We start from the raw sequence: 16,587 nt of genomic DNA on the forward strand, positions 1-16,587 counted from the left end.
CTGCTGCCACTATTGCTTTATTCTCCAGGCTTCAACTTTGCTGGCAAGCCTATTATGTGGTACTTTATTTAAGCCTTTTGGAATTCCATGTACATTGCATCAAATGCATTGCCCTCATCAACCCTCTGTTACCTCATCAAATACCTATCTCATAGTTAAACACAATTTCTCTTTAACAAATCCAGCTGGTTTTCCTTACAAAATCCATATTTGTCTAAGTGGCTGATAATTTTGTCCCAGATTATCATTTCTTAAAAGGTTTTCTATCGAGGTTAAAGTGATTAACCAGTCGTTACTGCGTTTATCCTTCCATCCTTTTTGAACAATTTTCCGTGGCCGCCTTGCTCTACTCCAGTATCTATAGAGGATTGGAACATTGTCAGTATATTCGGAGTTTCCATTCATGCTTCCCTCAACATCTCATCTAGTTCTAATGACTTGTACAGCCAGCCTTTATAATAGCTCCACATTATCAATTTTTAGTCCATCCAGTATGTCAGTTATCTCCTCTTTCATTATAACTTTAGCATCATCTGCTTTCTTGGGGAAAAAATCAACTTCAGTTGTGCCCTCTACCTCCATGTTTAGATTTTTTTCGTCCCCAGTCAGCCCCACTCCTCCTCTTACTACTTCTTTTAACTACTAATGTGCCTATAGAAGACTTTCAGATTCCCCTTTGTTAACTGCCAGTTTCTTCACACATTCTCATTTTGCCTCTTATTTGCATTTTTACTTCCCCTCAGAATTTTCTTAATTCAGCTGAGTTCTCACTTGTATTATCAACTGATATCTGTCATGCATCCTTTTTTCCTGCTCCTTGCACTCATCATCATTTTCATCATCAAGGGAACTTTTGTTTTGATTGAACTAGGGAGAAAAGTAGGGCAATGTAACTTGTCTATATCCAATCCTCTTTAAAGACTGCCTATTGTTCAATTACAGTTCTGCTTACAAATACTAGAGTCCAGTTTACTGGGGATTTGTTCTCACATCACTGAAATTGACTCCTTTCTAGTTGAAGATTTTTACTCTAGATAACTCCTTTACCTTTTCCATAGCTAATGTAAACTTTATGATGCTATGACCATTGTTCCCTCAATGTTCCCCAGTTGAAACTTGATTCACTTAAACCACCTCATTCCTCATGGAGAGGGACGGTGTCAGTAGCTGAAGAATAACATTTTTTGCAGTTAGGTGTAGCAATCTCTGGTGTGGCTTTCATCTATTTCAACATTAATTTGAATCAGGTGCTCTTATCAAGGAGACCCCCAGACAAAAGCAGAAGTGATGTTTCCTAGTAGGAAGCAACTAATGACATCAATGAATTGTCATCAACGACAAACTAGAAATAAAATGCACTATAAAATTATATAAGATATTTTTGTCTACTAAATTTTCCTGGTTATGAAATATAGATTGGGATATGCATGTAAACTAAAATATCAAACAGCCTTAAAAATTATATTTGAAACTCTGGGTTTTTAACTTACTTTCTAGTGGTATGCCCATAAAGCAAATAGGGGGATGGACACATTACTTTTAAAAAGAAACATGGTATATGGACACCATAGAAATGTGCCTAAGACTCCAGAGAGTCAGGTGATTTCATTTGTGGTTTCTGTACAGGCTCAGAAACAGACGTGTCTGAACATATCTCTGGGAAGTTACTTAAAATCTTCCTGGGTACTGATTGACTACCCCTCACCATTTCAATGGAAGAAATCTAAAATAACAATGACAGCCCTTTCAATAACATAATGGAAAAATTAGATATTACACATTGGTGCCACATAAAAGATTGATCCAGAAGGTGAAATCACAGGGGAAAGAGTACTAGATTGGATTAAGGATTGGCTGACTGACAGAAAGCAGAGGGTTGGGATACATGGGTCCTTCTCTGGCTGGCGAAATGTAACTAGCAGAAAGCTGCAGGGACCTCAACTGTTTACAATCTATATAAATGATCTGCAAGCAGGCACAGAGTGTAATGTAGCAAAATTTGTGGATGATGCTAAAATAGGTGGAGAGGATGTAAAAGTTTTGCAGACAGATATGGATAGGCTAGGAGAATGGGCCAAAATTTGGCAGATGGAGTTTAATGTTAAGTGTGAGGTTATCCATTTTGGCAGAAGACATAGGCAATTATTACCCAAATGGAAAACAGATTCAAAATGCAGAGGGATCTGACTGTCCATGTTCATGAATTGCAGAAGTTGGTATCCAGGTGCAGCATGCAATAGAAAAGGCAAATGGGACATTGCATTAATTACAAAGGAACTGGAGTATAAGAGTAGAGAAGCATTGTTGCAATAGTGTGGGGTGTTAGTGAGACCACATCAGGAGTATTATGTCCAGTTTTAATCTCTTTATTTGAGGAAGAATGTGGTGGCATTGGAGACACTTCAGAGTCAGTTTGCCAGATTGATTCCGGGGACGAAAGGGTTGACGTATGAGGAGAGATTAAGCAGTCTATAGGCTTATACTTACTGGAGTTTAGAAGGATGAGAGGGGATCTGATTGAGGTATATAAAATTTTAAAAGGGATTGATAAAGTAAATGGTAGGCCAAATGTTTCCCTTCATGGGGCAATCTAGAACAAGAGGTCACAGGTATAGGTTGAGAGATGGTAGATTTAACACTTGAGGAGCAAATACTACTTGCAGAATTTGTAGAACTTGCTGCTCTATAGTGCACTGGCGTCTGAGTTGTTAAATGGCTTCAAGAAGCAGATAAAGGGACATGGGGAACAAATGAGGTGGATTTATGACCAGACAGAAATCAGCCATGATCTGATTGAATGGCGGAGCAGGCTCAAAGGACTGAATTTGCCTACTTTTGCTCCTAGTGGAGGGGTGATTCAGCAGTGCACCTTATGAAGGAGAACAGAATCATTGGTGACAGCTTCTGGATTTTCCCAATTAAATCAGATCAGATATTGCTGACAGCTTCTCTGTCATTACAAATGAAAGTCCAGGTCATTTTTCCTTTTTTGGGAAATTTTAAAATACAATCGAGCATTTCAAAGCCAATTTTAGATGAATGTAATTTTGCTCCTAATTCTTACTCTCCGTATTCCATTAATTTTATTCAGGAGAGCATTTACAAAGATGAGTACCACTCCAGAAGCCTTCCTATCTCTTCGCTCCCACTTTGCCAGTTCTTATGCATTAATGTGCATCAGCCATTGGATTCTGGGTATTGGTGATCGACATCTCTCCAATTTCATGATCAACCTGGAAACCGGCGGGATGGTGGGAATTGATTTTGGTCATGCATTTGGTTCTGCTACTCAGGTATAATTTTGTTTTATGGTTATAAGTAGTAGGAAAAGCAGAATGCTTATAGTCTGCAAATACCACAAGGAAATGAATTATAGATATTGATGTTTGTCAGTCCTTCCCTTTTTCTTAAAAATAACTGAACTTGCCATCTTGTACTGCTGTAAAACTAGCTATTTTGAAGAACGTTTGTGGACTTACAATTTCTGCTATTTGTTTTGGTGTTGAACTATGAGGTTTATAGGATTACGTTTTAAGATCTAAATCTGGACAAATGTGATCTGTTCTGCTGTGTGCTTGACAGTATGCCTGGGTGATTCGATTGTTAGTGGTCAAAGGAAGAGTCAGATTGTTTTGCTGAGAGAAAAGTGCAAGGTCTGTACCTGGAGATAGTGACAACAGTCTCTGTATATACTATGAGTCGGACCTGAATCTCTCAAAAGTCCCAGAAAGTTGTTTTAGGTATACTGTAAACAGTGGTGCTGTAAACTATCCATTTATTTCTAAGATAAAAGGAAATTGGGATCAATGTTAATGAGTTAGCATTTGTAACTCGGTACAGAGCTAACGTATTTCTTGTTGCCATGGGGAAGAAGGGTAGAGCAAGTCACTTTGAGATCAGATTACAGTCTTCCTTATCAAACTATGCAGTTTTGTTCTTGTGTTCTGCAGTAATCTGACAGATATCAAGCAAGTGATAGAAGTGGCAAGGCCTGCATCTTAAGCAGAGAAAATGCTTACTATTGTCCACCACCATGTAGAACATGGGTGAAAGCTCGCATTCAGATTCAAGACCGAATTGGTGAGGATTTAAAAGAGACTAGAAGATCAGCTTAGCTTGGAGCTAGTGGAAGGGATCTACAGCAAAAGGCAGTTCTGATATAGAAGTTATCCAACTGGGAATTGGGAAAGTGTAAAGGAAGCAAGCTGAGAATAATTCTGGATTGTTTTCTGGAGTATGAAGCATTCACTTAAGGGACAGGAATGTATAACCATGCCAGGAGATTCTGGCTTTTGGTTAAAGGAGGAATATATTTTCTGCAGTGTAAATTATCAGTTGCCTACAATAAGAAAATAATGTTTGATCAATGTAATTTAATTTAATTTAATCAATTTAAATCAGCGCCAGGTTTAAAAGGAGGCCTGGTGTAGACAGCGGGCAGCGTCTGAGCGGGCAGCAGAGTGAAGGGGAAGCAGAGTGAGCTACTAGGGCTTAATATCAAAAAGGGCTGGAAGGAAAAAAGGCTAGGTGAGTTTGTTTGAAAAACAAAAAAAAAAATTTTTTTCAAAACTACTACAGTGAATAATGGAGGGGCATGTGATGTGTGGTTTCTGTATGATGTGGGAACTGGTGGACCCTAGGGTTCATCCCAGTGACCATGTCTGCAGTAAGTGCAGGTTGCTAGAGGAGCTCCAGCTCAGGGTAAATGAGCTGGCCTCTGAGCTACAGACACTGAGGCTCATCAAGGGGAGAGAGGGTGCCATTGTCAATGGGGTGCAAGTGACATCCACCCCCCCTAGCCTGGCTAACTCTAAGGGTCAGGGACAAGAGGGGGCTGCTGGGAGGAGGAAGGGGGGTGAGGAGCGGAGGCCTCAGCCTCTTAATCTGCATAACAGGTTTGAGGTTCTTCCTTCCAGGCTGGACGAGAACGAGGCAGGTGAGGTTGGTTAGCAAGCTGCACACGGTACAGTGCTGCAGCAGGACATAGGCAAAGGGAAAAGGAACGTAGTAGTGATTGGGGATAGTGGGGTGAAGGGTATTGACATTGTCCTTTGTCACAATGACAAAGTGCACAGAAGGGTGTGTTGTCTGCCTGGTACTCGGGTCCGGGATGTCGCATCTGGGCTGCAGAGGAACCTGGAGTGGGAGGGTGAGAATCCGATCGTTGTGGTACATGTGGGTGCCAACGACGTAGGCAAAATGCGAACTGAGGATCTGGGGAGGGAGTATGAAAAGCTGGGAATGGAATTAAAAAGTAGAACCGACAAGGTGGTTATCTCTGGGCTACTGTCTGAACCGTGTGCAGATGGGCGTAGGGTTGACAGGATTAAGGAAGTGAATGGGTGGCTCAGGGATTGGTGTGGGAGGAATGGGCTTGAATTTATGGGGCATTGGCACCAGTATTGGGGTAGGTGGGACCTGTTCGGGCGGGATGGGGTTGGTCTGAACCGTGCTGGGACCAGAGTGCTGGTGAATCGAGTAAAGAGGACTGTAGACAGGGCTTTAAACTAATTGGGGGGGGGGGGGGGGGGAGGGTGCGAGGGTAGGTGACCTTACGAGGTCTAAAGTTAAGGAGAGTGCACATGTAAGGGAAGAGGTCGAGGATGTCCCAATAATAGAGGGAGTAGGGGGCGTGAGTATAGTTGGTGTTGTGGCAAATAGGATCCAGGTGAAGGTTGGGATGAAAGCACTTTATCTGAATGCACGAAGCATTCGGAATAAAGTGGATGAGCTGATGGCGCAGATCGACACAAATGGATACGATCTGGTGGCCATTACAGAGACGTGGCTGCGGGGTGACAGGGACTGGGAGCTGAATGTACAGGGCTATCAAGTGTTTAGGAAGGATAGGCAGGAGGGAAAAGGGGGCGTAGCTCTGCTGATTAAGGATAGCATCACGGTGGTAGCAAGGGATGATATTGGAGCCAAGGAGCACAGGGTGGAATCGTTGTGGGTGGAGATTAGGAACAGCAAAGGGAGGAAGACGCTGGTGGGTGTCGTCTATAGGCCCCCGAATAATGATCTGGAGATAGGGCGGGCTGTTAACGCGCAAATAAGTGCGGCGTGCAGGAATGGGACGGCCGTAGTTATGGGGGATTTCAATCTGCATATTGATTGGTCGACCCATGTTGGACGTGGGGGGCTCGAGGAAGAGTTCTTGGAATGCTGCCGGGATAGTTTCCTCGAACAGTGTGTGTTGGAGCCGACGAGGGAGCGAGCTATCTTGGATCTGGTACTATGTAATGAAGCAGGTAGAATTAGGGACCTTGTGGTGAAGGATCCTCTTGGGGAGAGTGATCATTGTATGGTGGAGTTTCTGGTGCAGATGGAGGAGGAGAAAGTGGGTTCCCGGACACGCGTCCTTTGTTTGAATAGAGGGGAATACGGTAGGATGAGAGAAGAATTGGCGAATGTGGACTGGGAGAGCGCGTTGGAGGGAGGGTCTGTTGAGGAGCAGTGGAGGATCTTTAAGGAGATCTTTCTTGGTGCTCAACAGAAATTTATTCCGATAGTCAAAAAGGATAGTGGGAGGAGAGGTAATAAGCCGTGGATAACGAAGGAGGTGAAGGAAAGTATTAAACTAAAAGCGGAGGAATTTAAAGTAGCTAAGAGTAGTGGGCGAGAAGAGGATTGGGAGAGGTTTAAATGTCAACAAAGATTGACAAAGAAGTTGATAAAGAAGGGTAGAAGAAACTATGAAGCTGGGCTAGCGCTTAATATAAAAAAGGATAGCAAGAGTTTTTATAAATATATAAAGAGGAAGAGGCTGGCTAGGGTGAATGTTGGTCCTTTAGAGGATGAGAAAGGGGACCTAGTGGTAGGGGATGGGGATATGGCTAAGATATTGAATAACTTTTTTGTTTCTGTCTTCACGGAGGAGGACGTGAATAATTTGCCGGGTGTTAGCGATGGAAAGGTGGTAGGACTTGGAGGGTCTTAATGACATTACTGTTACTAGAAAGGCGGTGCTCAACAGACTGGAGGGGCTGATTGTGGACAAGTCCCCAGGACCGGATGGAATGCATCCGAGGGTTCTGAAAGAAATGGCGGAGGTGATAGTGGATGCCTTGGTGGTTATTTTCCAAACGTCGCTGGATTCCAGGGAAGTGCCGGATGATTGGAAAACGGCTAATGTTACGCCATTGTTTAAGAAGGGTGCCAGGCAAAAGGCGGGGAATTATAGGCCGGTTAGTTTAACGTCTGTGGTAGGTAAAATGTTAGAATCTGTCATTAAGGAGGAAATTGCGAGGCATCTTGAAGGGAATTGCTTGATAGAGCAGACGCAGCACGGTTTCATTAAAGGGAAGTCGTGTCTGACAAATTTACTGGAGTTCTATGAGGATGTGTCTAGGGCGGTGGATAGAGGAGAGCCGGTGGATGTGGTCTTTCTAGATTTTCAGAAGGCGTTTGACAAAGTGCCTCACAAAAGGTTATTGCAGAAGGTCGAGGGACATGGAGTTGGGGGTAGGGTGTTAGCGTGGATAGAGGATTGGTTGTCAAATAGGAGGCAGAGAGTGGGGGTCAACGGGTGCTATTCGGATTGGCAGATGGTGACTAGTGGAGTGCCCCAGGGGTCGGTGCTGGGGCCTCAGCTTTTTACCATTTATATAGATGATCTGGAGGAGGGAACCGAGTGTAGAGTGTCGAAATTTGCTGATGACACCAAGATTGGGGAAACGGCAAATTGTGCGGAGGGTGTGGAGAGTCTGCAGAAGGATCTAGATAGGCTGGGCGAATGGGCCAGGAAATGGCAAATGGAATTTAATGTTGGCAAGTGTGAGGTGGTCCACTTTGGTAGGAAGAATGGTAGGAAGGACTATTACTTACGGGGCGAAAAACTGCAGCAGGCGACGGTGCAGAGGGACCTCGGGGTCCTTGTGCATGAGTCGCAAAAACCCAGCCTGCAGGTGCAGCAGGTGGTCAGGAAGGCGAATGGGATGCTGGCCTTCATAGCGAAGGGGATTGAATATAAAAGTAGGGAGGTCTTGCTGCAGCTGTATAGGGCATTGGTGAGGCCGCAACTGGAGTACTGTGTGCAATTTTGGGCGCCGCACCTGCGCAAAGATATTTTGGCCTTGGAGGGAGTGCAGAGGAGGTTTACTAGGCTGATACCGGAGTTGAGGGGGTTGAGCTATGAGGAGAGGCTGAATAAACTGGGCTTGTACTCGTTAGAGTTTAGAAGAATGAGAGGAGATCTCATTGAGACGTATAAGATGATGAATGGGATGGATAGGATAGAGGTGGAAAGACTCTTCCCGCTCAAAAAAGACAATAGGACTAGGGGGCACAGCCTCAAGATAAAAGGGGGGCGGTTTAGAACGGAGTTGAGGAGGAACTTCTTCACTCAAAGGAATTCTCTGGAATTCTCTGCCCGTTGAAGTGGTGGAGGCTGCCTTGCTAAATATTTTTAAGACGCGGGTTGATGGGTTTTTGATAGGAGAGGGGATTAAGGGTTATGGGAAGAGGGCGGGAAAGTGGAACTGAGCAGCGACAGATCAGCCATGATCTTATTGAATGGCGGGGCAGGCTCGAAGGGCTGGATGGCCTACTCCTGCTCCTATTTCTTATGTTCTTGTGTTCTTATGTTCTTATGTGAAATCCTGACATATTCAACTGGAAGTTTGAATTTCTCTTCAAAGGTTTTTGATCATTAAAGGAATCATTACATTGGATGGCCTACAATTTCTTCGTTTTCACTTGAAAATCTATTTACTTTTCCCATTTTTCAGTGTGGTAGTACTTAAGTTGACTGTGTTCTTATATCAGTTGTTTCTGAAGTGTATCTTCTAAGAATCTTAAAGTCCAAAAAGCCAAAACATTCATAATCCTCAGAAGAAGTGGTACTTTTAAGGTTGGACATTTATCAATGACATCTCAACTCGCGATGTTACCTCTGGGACTTAGTCTGAACTCTACCATTCTGTGTGGTGTATAATGTTAGGGGATTATGCACTTATATGATTTCAGTTTTTCACTGCAGGAATGCTAAAGATGGCTGACCTGTTTTTAACTGTCACGAAATGTGCAGCACTAATGTAGAGAATTATTTCACATGGAATCTTAAAGTTGCTGTGCATTACAGTGTTTCAATTCGCATCTAGATTACTGAGGAATTCTTAATAAGAATGTATTGACCTTTTGAGGGAGTGCAGAGTAACTTTAGCAGAATAATACCTGGGCTATGAGGAGAGATTATACAAACTATAGTTGTTTTCTCTGAAATTTAGAAAGTTACGGGCTCATTTCATCATAGTTTCCAAATTATTTAGGGGAATAGATTGGGTAAACATGTCCAGAACTATGGGCAAAGTCTAAAATTTCTAGCCGGGCTTTTTAGGAACGAAGTCATAAGAACATAAGAAATAGGAGCAGGAGTAGGCCATCTAGCCCTTCGAGCCTGCCCCGCCATTCAATAAGATCATGGCTGATCTGTTGTGGCTCAGTTCCACTTTCCCGCCCTCTCCCCATAACCCTTAATCCCCTCTCTTATCAAGAACCCATCAACCCGCTTCTTAAAAATATTTAGCGAGGCAGCCTCCACCACTTCAACGGGCAGAGAATTCCAGAGATTCACCACCTTTTGAGTGAAGAAGTTCCTCCTCAACTCCGTTCTAAACCGCCTCCCCTTTATCTTGAGGCTGTGCCCCCTAGTCCTACTGTCTTTTTTGAGCGGGAAGAGTCTCTCCACCTCTATCCTATCCATCCCATTCATCATCTTATACGTCTCAATGAGATCTCCCCTCATTCTTCTAAACTCTAACGAGTACAAGCCTAGTTTATTCAGCCTCTCCTCATAGCTCAATCCCCTCAACTCTGGTATCAGCCTAGTAAACCTCCTCTGCACTCCCTCCAGGGCCAAAATATCCTTGCGCAGGTGCGGCGCCCAAAACTGCACACAGTACTCCAGCTGTGGCCTCACCAATGCCCTATACAGCTGCAGCAAGACCTCCCTACTTTTATATTCAATCCCCCTCGCTATGAAGGCCAGCATCCCATTCGCCTTCCTGACCACCTGCTGCACCTGCAAATGTAGAAGTTAGGAACACACTTCCACAAATAGCAACTGATTTTGAAGGGTGGGCAAGTGGGTGAGTGTGAGTAAATGAGGGTGAGGGAATACTTTTTCACTGTATCCCAATACATGCAACAATAATAAATCAAATCAAATGATGAGTACACCAGCTATCCTCTAGGTTCACTTATAGATAATGACCATTTGGATGAGATACTAGAGAAATTTGAACTCATGGAACATTATTGCACAGAAGTCAGCATCTTCAGAGAAATAGGAAGAATTTGTGAGAAAAAAGATCATGTTAAAAATAACAGATTGAAGGAAAGTCTTTTTTGAATGAGAACTTTGATAAATATAAACATATAAAACATAAAAATATCTGGAGTTTGTTTTTGTATATTTGTATCTATTTGTTAATAATAATATTTTGTGGTTTAATTTTTCAACATAATAAGAATATTTCTCAGGGGTTCTTCAGTACTCTTCAGAAACCAAAAGGGTTCTGTTGCTGGAAAGGCCTAATTATTAAGAGATATGGTACAAAAACTGTTATTTGGAATTAAGTTGTAGATTTTGTTGAATTGCAGAACAGGCACAGGGAGTTAAATAGTCTAATCCTGTTCTTATTAACTCCACTCGTGTTCTTTTCTCACACATTCTTTCTACTTCTCTGAAGATCTGACTTCCTTGCAGTAATGTTCCATGAGTTCAAATTTCTTGAGTATCTCATCCAAATAGTTATTGTCTGTATGTGAACCTAGAGGGTAACTGGTGTACTTGTTATTTGATCTGATTTATTATTGTCACATCTATTGGGATATGGTGAAGTGTTGTATCCTGCGCACCATACAGACAAAACATACTGTTCATAGAGTACATAGGGGAGAAGGAAATGTGTGCAGAATATAGTATGACATCCGACTCGAGACCAACTTCTTCTCTGCTGTCATCAGACTTCTGAATGGACCTATCAGACTTTCTTGTAGTTTTGGTCAGATAAAGAGCCATACCAAGCTGTGATACATTGGAAAAGGATGCTTGCTGTGGTGCATCTGTAAAAATTAGATAAAAATTGTAGCAGACATGCTGAATTTCCTAAGTCTCCTGGGCTTTCTTAACTGTAGTATCAGTGTGGAGGGATCAGGACAGATTGTTGGTGTTCTAGACATCTCGAAACTTGAAGCTGTCAAGAGAAAAAACGCTGCAAAATCTCAGCAGGTCTGGCAGCACCTGTAAGGAGAAAAAAAGAACTGATGTTTCGAGTCCAGATGACCCTTTGTCGGTTTGACAAAGGCTTGTCTAGACTTGAAACGTCAGGTCTTTTCTTACAGATGCTGCCAGGCTTGTTGAGATTTTCCAGCATTTTTCTTTTTAGTTTTAGATTCCAGCATCTGCAGTTATTTGCTTTTAACTTGAAGCTCGCGAACATTTCTACTTCACCACCATGGAAGTAGACAGGGGCATGTTCTCCACTGTACTTCCTGAAGTCGATGACAAGAGTCATAGAATTTTACACCCTTTGACCCCACTTGTTCATGCCACCACTTTTTTTAATCACTAAGCTAGTCCCAATTGCTCACGTTTGGGCCATATCCCTTCATAACTACCTCCTTTTGTTTTACTTATGTTGAGGAAGAGATTATTGTCATTGCACCATATTACCAGATTCTCTACCTCTTCTGTTCTCTGCCACTCATCACTTGATATCTGACCCACTACGGTGGTGTCATCGCAAACTTGAAAATGGAGTTGGAGTGGAATTTGGCCATGTACACATTCGCACAGTATTGCTGTATAAATGTTGCTTAATAGCAATCAGGTTTGGTGACTGAGTTTTCTTTCCCTTTGCTCAGGAGTAGACTGTCCATTGTTGTACCTCTTTTGCTGCTGATTTGAGTTTGGTAGCTCAATTTAGGCCACAGATCAAATCCAGAATGTTATTGACCTATATACATACAAACTTTTACTTGGCTGGTGGGACGATGGCCTAATCTCAGGATTTTGATTCTGTTAATTCTGAACATGGAGGTAGGTGATTCTGAAGGAAGACAGTGATTGGTTTAACCTTCTAGTTGGGGAAAATCTGCACATTTGGCATTTCCCTGGGCTGCAGCAGCAGTTGGAGCTGTTTTTTGTGCAAGTCAGTACATATACCTTCATTAAAAAAAAATGGATGGAAAGAGAAATAAAGTACTACCTTCGATCCACTTCTCATTTACAAAAATGTATATTGGATATAAACACATGTTATGGTTCTATACATTTGTCAACTTATGCCAGGAGGCAGGATTTTTTGATGGCTGGGTGGACAAGCCATGCAAAATGTCTTGGATGTCAGTGGGACCAGAATTGCAAGTTGCATCCATAGCCAGATCTCTCTGGTGGCCAATCGTGAGTTGCATCAGTAGCCAGTGGTATTTGGGGTTTTGGGGGGGTGGGGTGGGCGGTGGTTGGAAAATTCCACCCATAGTTTTGTGCTTCAGTGATGAGTGATAGCAAAACGTGCTTACATTAAAAGCTGTGTGTTAGTGTTAGTTATGGCTCTGTGTCCTTTTCAGTTTCTACCGGTGCCAGAGTTGATGCCATTCCGCTTAACCCATCAATTCCTGAATCTTATGCTCCCAATGAGAGAATCTGGTCTTATCTACAGCACAATGGTACATGGATTGCGGGCATTCCGTCTAGATCCGGATCTTCTCCTCAGTACTATGGATGTCTTTGTGAAAGAACCATCGTTAGACTGGAAGGTAACTGGTAATGGAAAAGAACAATGAAAATGCATTGTAATTAAAATTAATGAACTTCATGCTTCTTCAACTGCAGTTTTGATTTCATGTAGCTCCTCCTGGGAACTTCAGAAATTGGAAATTATGTAACTGGAGTATGAATTGGTGGTTACCAAGCAAACCAAAATGTGAAATGTACAATGCGTTGTGAGGTAGGAAGACCAGGAATGTAAAATAGGATGATGATCTCTGATGTCAGAATCTTGGAACAGTAACTGTTGCATTTATATATACTACAAACAACAGAGATCCCAGCACTGATCCATGTGGACCATAGCTACAGGTCTCCATTCTGAAAAAAAAACCTTTCCACTGCTACTTTCTGTCTCCTAAAACCAAGTCAGTTCTGTATACATCTAGGCAGCACATCCCAAATCCCATGAGATTTTACTTTTTGTACCAGTCTGCCATGTGGGACCTTGTCAAACACCTTACTAAAATCCATATAAACCACATCCACAGCCCTTCCCTTATCTATTTTTATCTTTGTTACCTCTTCAAAAAACTTAATCAAGTTGCTAAGACATGATCTTCCCCATACAAAAAAGCTGTTAATTATTTTGGGTCATGAGTTGGAGGAAGTATAAACCATGTCATATCTTCCAAGATACTGCACCAATCTTTCAAAACTGAGTATCTTGCATTGCAAAGCTCTCTTCTCACCAGTGCTGCCCAATGTGTTAGCTATGAGCCACATTTACGCATTGGAAATCCAGATGAATCTAATTGCAATTAAGATTAAATGCCAATTTTCAAGCTCATGGATCTGTCAGCTTTATTCTACTTATATGGAGTTATCTCTTCATTCTGGTTTTCACTTCTTTTAAGATACTGCAGCAGTTTGTGTTTGAAATATGCTTGTTTCAATTTTAAAGTGGCTATATTTGGAGGCAGTTCTTCCTGCCCCACTTGTGCCTCCAGATGTGTTCTTACATCAGGATGTTGTCCAGGAAACACCGCTGACGGGAGATGTGAATACAGTGACATGGTTTTAAGCACATCCACTAATGTTAGTAGAAACATTTTATTTATTGATGTCACAAGTAGACTTACATTAACACTTCAATGAAGTTATTGTGAAAATCCCCTAGTCGTCATACTCCAACACATGTTTGGGTACACTGAGGGAGAATTCAGCATGGTCAATGTACCTATCCAACATGTCTTTCAGACTGTGGGAGGAAACCAGAGCACTTGGAGGAAACCCACACAAACACTGGGAAAATGTGCAAATTCCTCACAGACACTGACAAAAGCCGGGAATCAAACTTAGGTCCTTGGCGCCGTGAAGCAGCAGTGCCACTGTGCTGCACATGTGTATTTACTTAACAAAAGCAAAGCACTCAATGATATCAAAAAGATGCGCACACACAATGCCTTTTGTCTTACTATTTTACAGTCAAACAAAATTGGTAAATTGGACATACATACACAATGGAAAAATAGATATTGTGATTACATGTCCAACAAATCTGTTCAACTACTCATTTTTTTTCTAATCCTAATTGCAATTAGATCCATCTGGATTTCCAGTGAGTAAATGTGGCTCATAGCTAACATATATAGGGCAGCATTAGTTGTAGCTTTGCAATGCATGACACTCAGTTTTGAAAGATTAGTGCAGTATCTTGGAAGATATGACATGATTTATATTTTCTTCAACATGTGACCCAAACTAAGTAACTGCTTTTTTGTTTGGGAAGGTCATATCTCACCAACTTGAGTTTTTTGAATCGGTGACAAAGATAATTGATACAGGAAGGACTGTTGATATCATTTATATGGAATTTACTAAGATATTTGATAATGTCCCACAAGTCAGATCGATACAAAAACTAAAATCACATGGAATTTGGGGTGGGCTGGCTAGATGTATACAGAACTGGCTTGGTTATAGAAGAGAGTAGCAGTGAAAAGGTGTTTTTCAAATTGGAGATCTGTATTGAGTGGTGTTCCGCATGGATCAGTGCTGGGATTTCTGTTATATGTAGTATATATAAATGATCTGAAGGAAACTGTATGGGGTTAAATTAGTAAGTTTGCGGATGACATGGAGATTAATGGAGTTGCTGATAAGTGCCGGGGATTGTCAGAGATTACACAGGATTGGAGACTTCGACACAGAAATGGCAGGTAATCTGGACAAATGCAAGGTGATGCATTTTGGAGGATCAAATTTAAAAATGAATTATGCTGTAAATGGCAGAATCCTTAGGAACATTAACATACAGAGGGATGTGGTGTGCAGGTCCCCAGTTCCCTGAAAGTGACAACACGGATAGCCAAGGTGATGAAGGCAGGCTTGCCATATGTTTTCTTAATCAGCCGCGCACTGAGTACAAGAATTGGAAAGTCATCTTGTAGCTACGTAAAACCTTGGTTAGGCTACATTTGGAGTACTGTGTGCAGTTCTGGTCATCATATTACTGGAAGGACGTGGAAGCTTTCGAGAGAGTGCAAAGAAGATTCACCAGGATATTGCCTGATCTCGAGGATGTAGACTGTGAATGAGAGGCTGAAAAATCTGCATCAGATGGGTACATGAATAGGGAGGGAATACAGGCAAGATGATTTGCACAGGCTTGGAGGGCTGAAGGGCCTATTCCTGTGCTATCCTGTTTTTTGTTTTGTCTAACTATAGTTCCAGTTCTGAGCAGAGGTGAACCAGAGGTCCCTAGAGCCATTTAGAATTAGAAGACAGCAATGACAGCTTCAGTTTGAGTAAAATACCACAGTGAACTGGGATTTATACAGGCACTAAATCTGGATATAAATCATTTTCCAGGCAGTGAAGTATTGATGCCCACACATAATAAGCACAAACGATCTGCAGGTGATTTCCATTTGATGCATGGACACTGCTTATTAGATACCTGTTATTCTATAATGGCAGTCGCTACTCACCTGCATTCATCCTTGGTTGTATATAAGTCTACAGCTTAGAGAGCTTGGAGTTTGCTCACAGTAAGGAGAGACTTGTACAGAAAGACATTATGCTTTTAGTGGTAGAATTTTAAGAAGTATAGATGAATAGAGTGATCTATGCACAAATCAAAGATTAACAAAGAGAACAAAGATAATTACAGCACAGGAACTGTCCCTTTGGCCCTCCAAGTCTGCACTGACCATGCTGCCCAACTGAACTAAAGCCCCCTACCCTTCCGGGTACCATATCCCTCTATTCCCATCTTATATATGTGTTTCTCAAGACGCATCTTAAAAGTCACCATTGTATTTGCTTCCATGACCTAATCCCTGCAGCGAGTTCCAGGCACCCACCACCCTCTCTAAAAACAAAATCTGCATCATACATCTCCTTTAAACCTTGCCCCTTAAACCTGTGCCCCTAGTAATTGACTCTTCCACACTGGGGAAAAGCTTCTGACTATCCACTCTGTCCATGCCCCTCATAATCTCATAGACTTCTCTCAGGTCACCCCTCAATCTCTGTCGTTCCAGTAAGAACAAACCAATCTCTTCAACCTCTCCTCATAGATAATGCCCTGCATGCCAGGCAACATGCCTGGTAAATCTTTTCTGTACCCTCTCCAAAGCTTCCACATCTTTCTGGTAGTGTGGCGATCAGGATTGAACACTATATTCCAAGTGCAGCCTGATGAAGGTTCTGTAAAGAACATGACTTGCCAATTTTTAAACTCAATGCTCTGGCCGATGAAGGCAAGCATGCCGTGTGCCGCCTGGACTACCTTCTCCATCTGCATTGCCACTTTCAGTGACCTGTGTACCTTGACACCCAGATCCCTCTGCCCTATCAATACTCTTAAA

General features: G+C 42.2%; 1 protein-coding gene across 3 annotated transcripts in view; it reads left to right on the top strand.

Moving 5' to 3' along the window:
• prkdc (protein kinase, DNA-activated, catalytic subunit) overlaps nt 1-16,587 on the top strand; it is a 220,736-nt gene that overhangs the window by 200,345 nt on the left and 3,804 nt on the right. For 2 of the 3 annotated variants that reach the window (XM_080194241.1, XM_080194242.1), the window contains exons 83-84: nt 3,092-3,293; nt 12,574-12,762. In XM_080194241.1, the coding sequence (XP_080050367.1) occupies nt 3,092-3,293; nt 12,574-12,762 (391 nt within the window). Of the gene's footprint in view, nt 1-3,091; nt 3,294-12,573; nt 12,770-16,587 lie in introns of all 3 variants that reach the window. The other variant, XM_080194243.1, reaches the window with a different exon arrangement.

Source organism: Carcharhinus amblyrhynchos, chromosome 8 (genome assembly GCF_965287045.1).
Source record: "Carcharhinus amblyrhynchos chromosome 8, sCarAmb.v2.hapA, whole genome shotgun sequence".
Taxonomy (NCBI): Eukaryota; Metazoa; Chordata; class Chondrichthyes; order Carcharhiniformes; family Carcharhinidae; genus Carcharhinus; species Carcharhinus amblyrhynchos.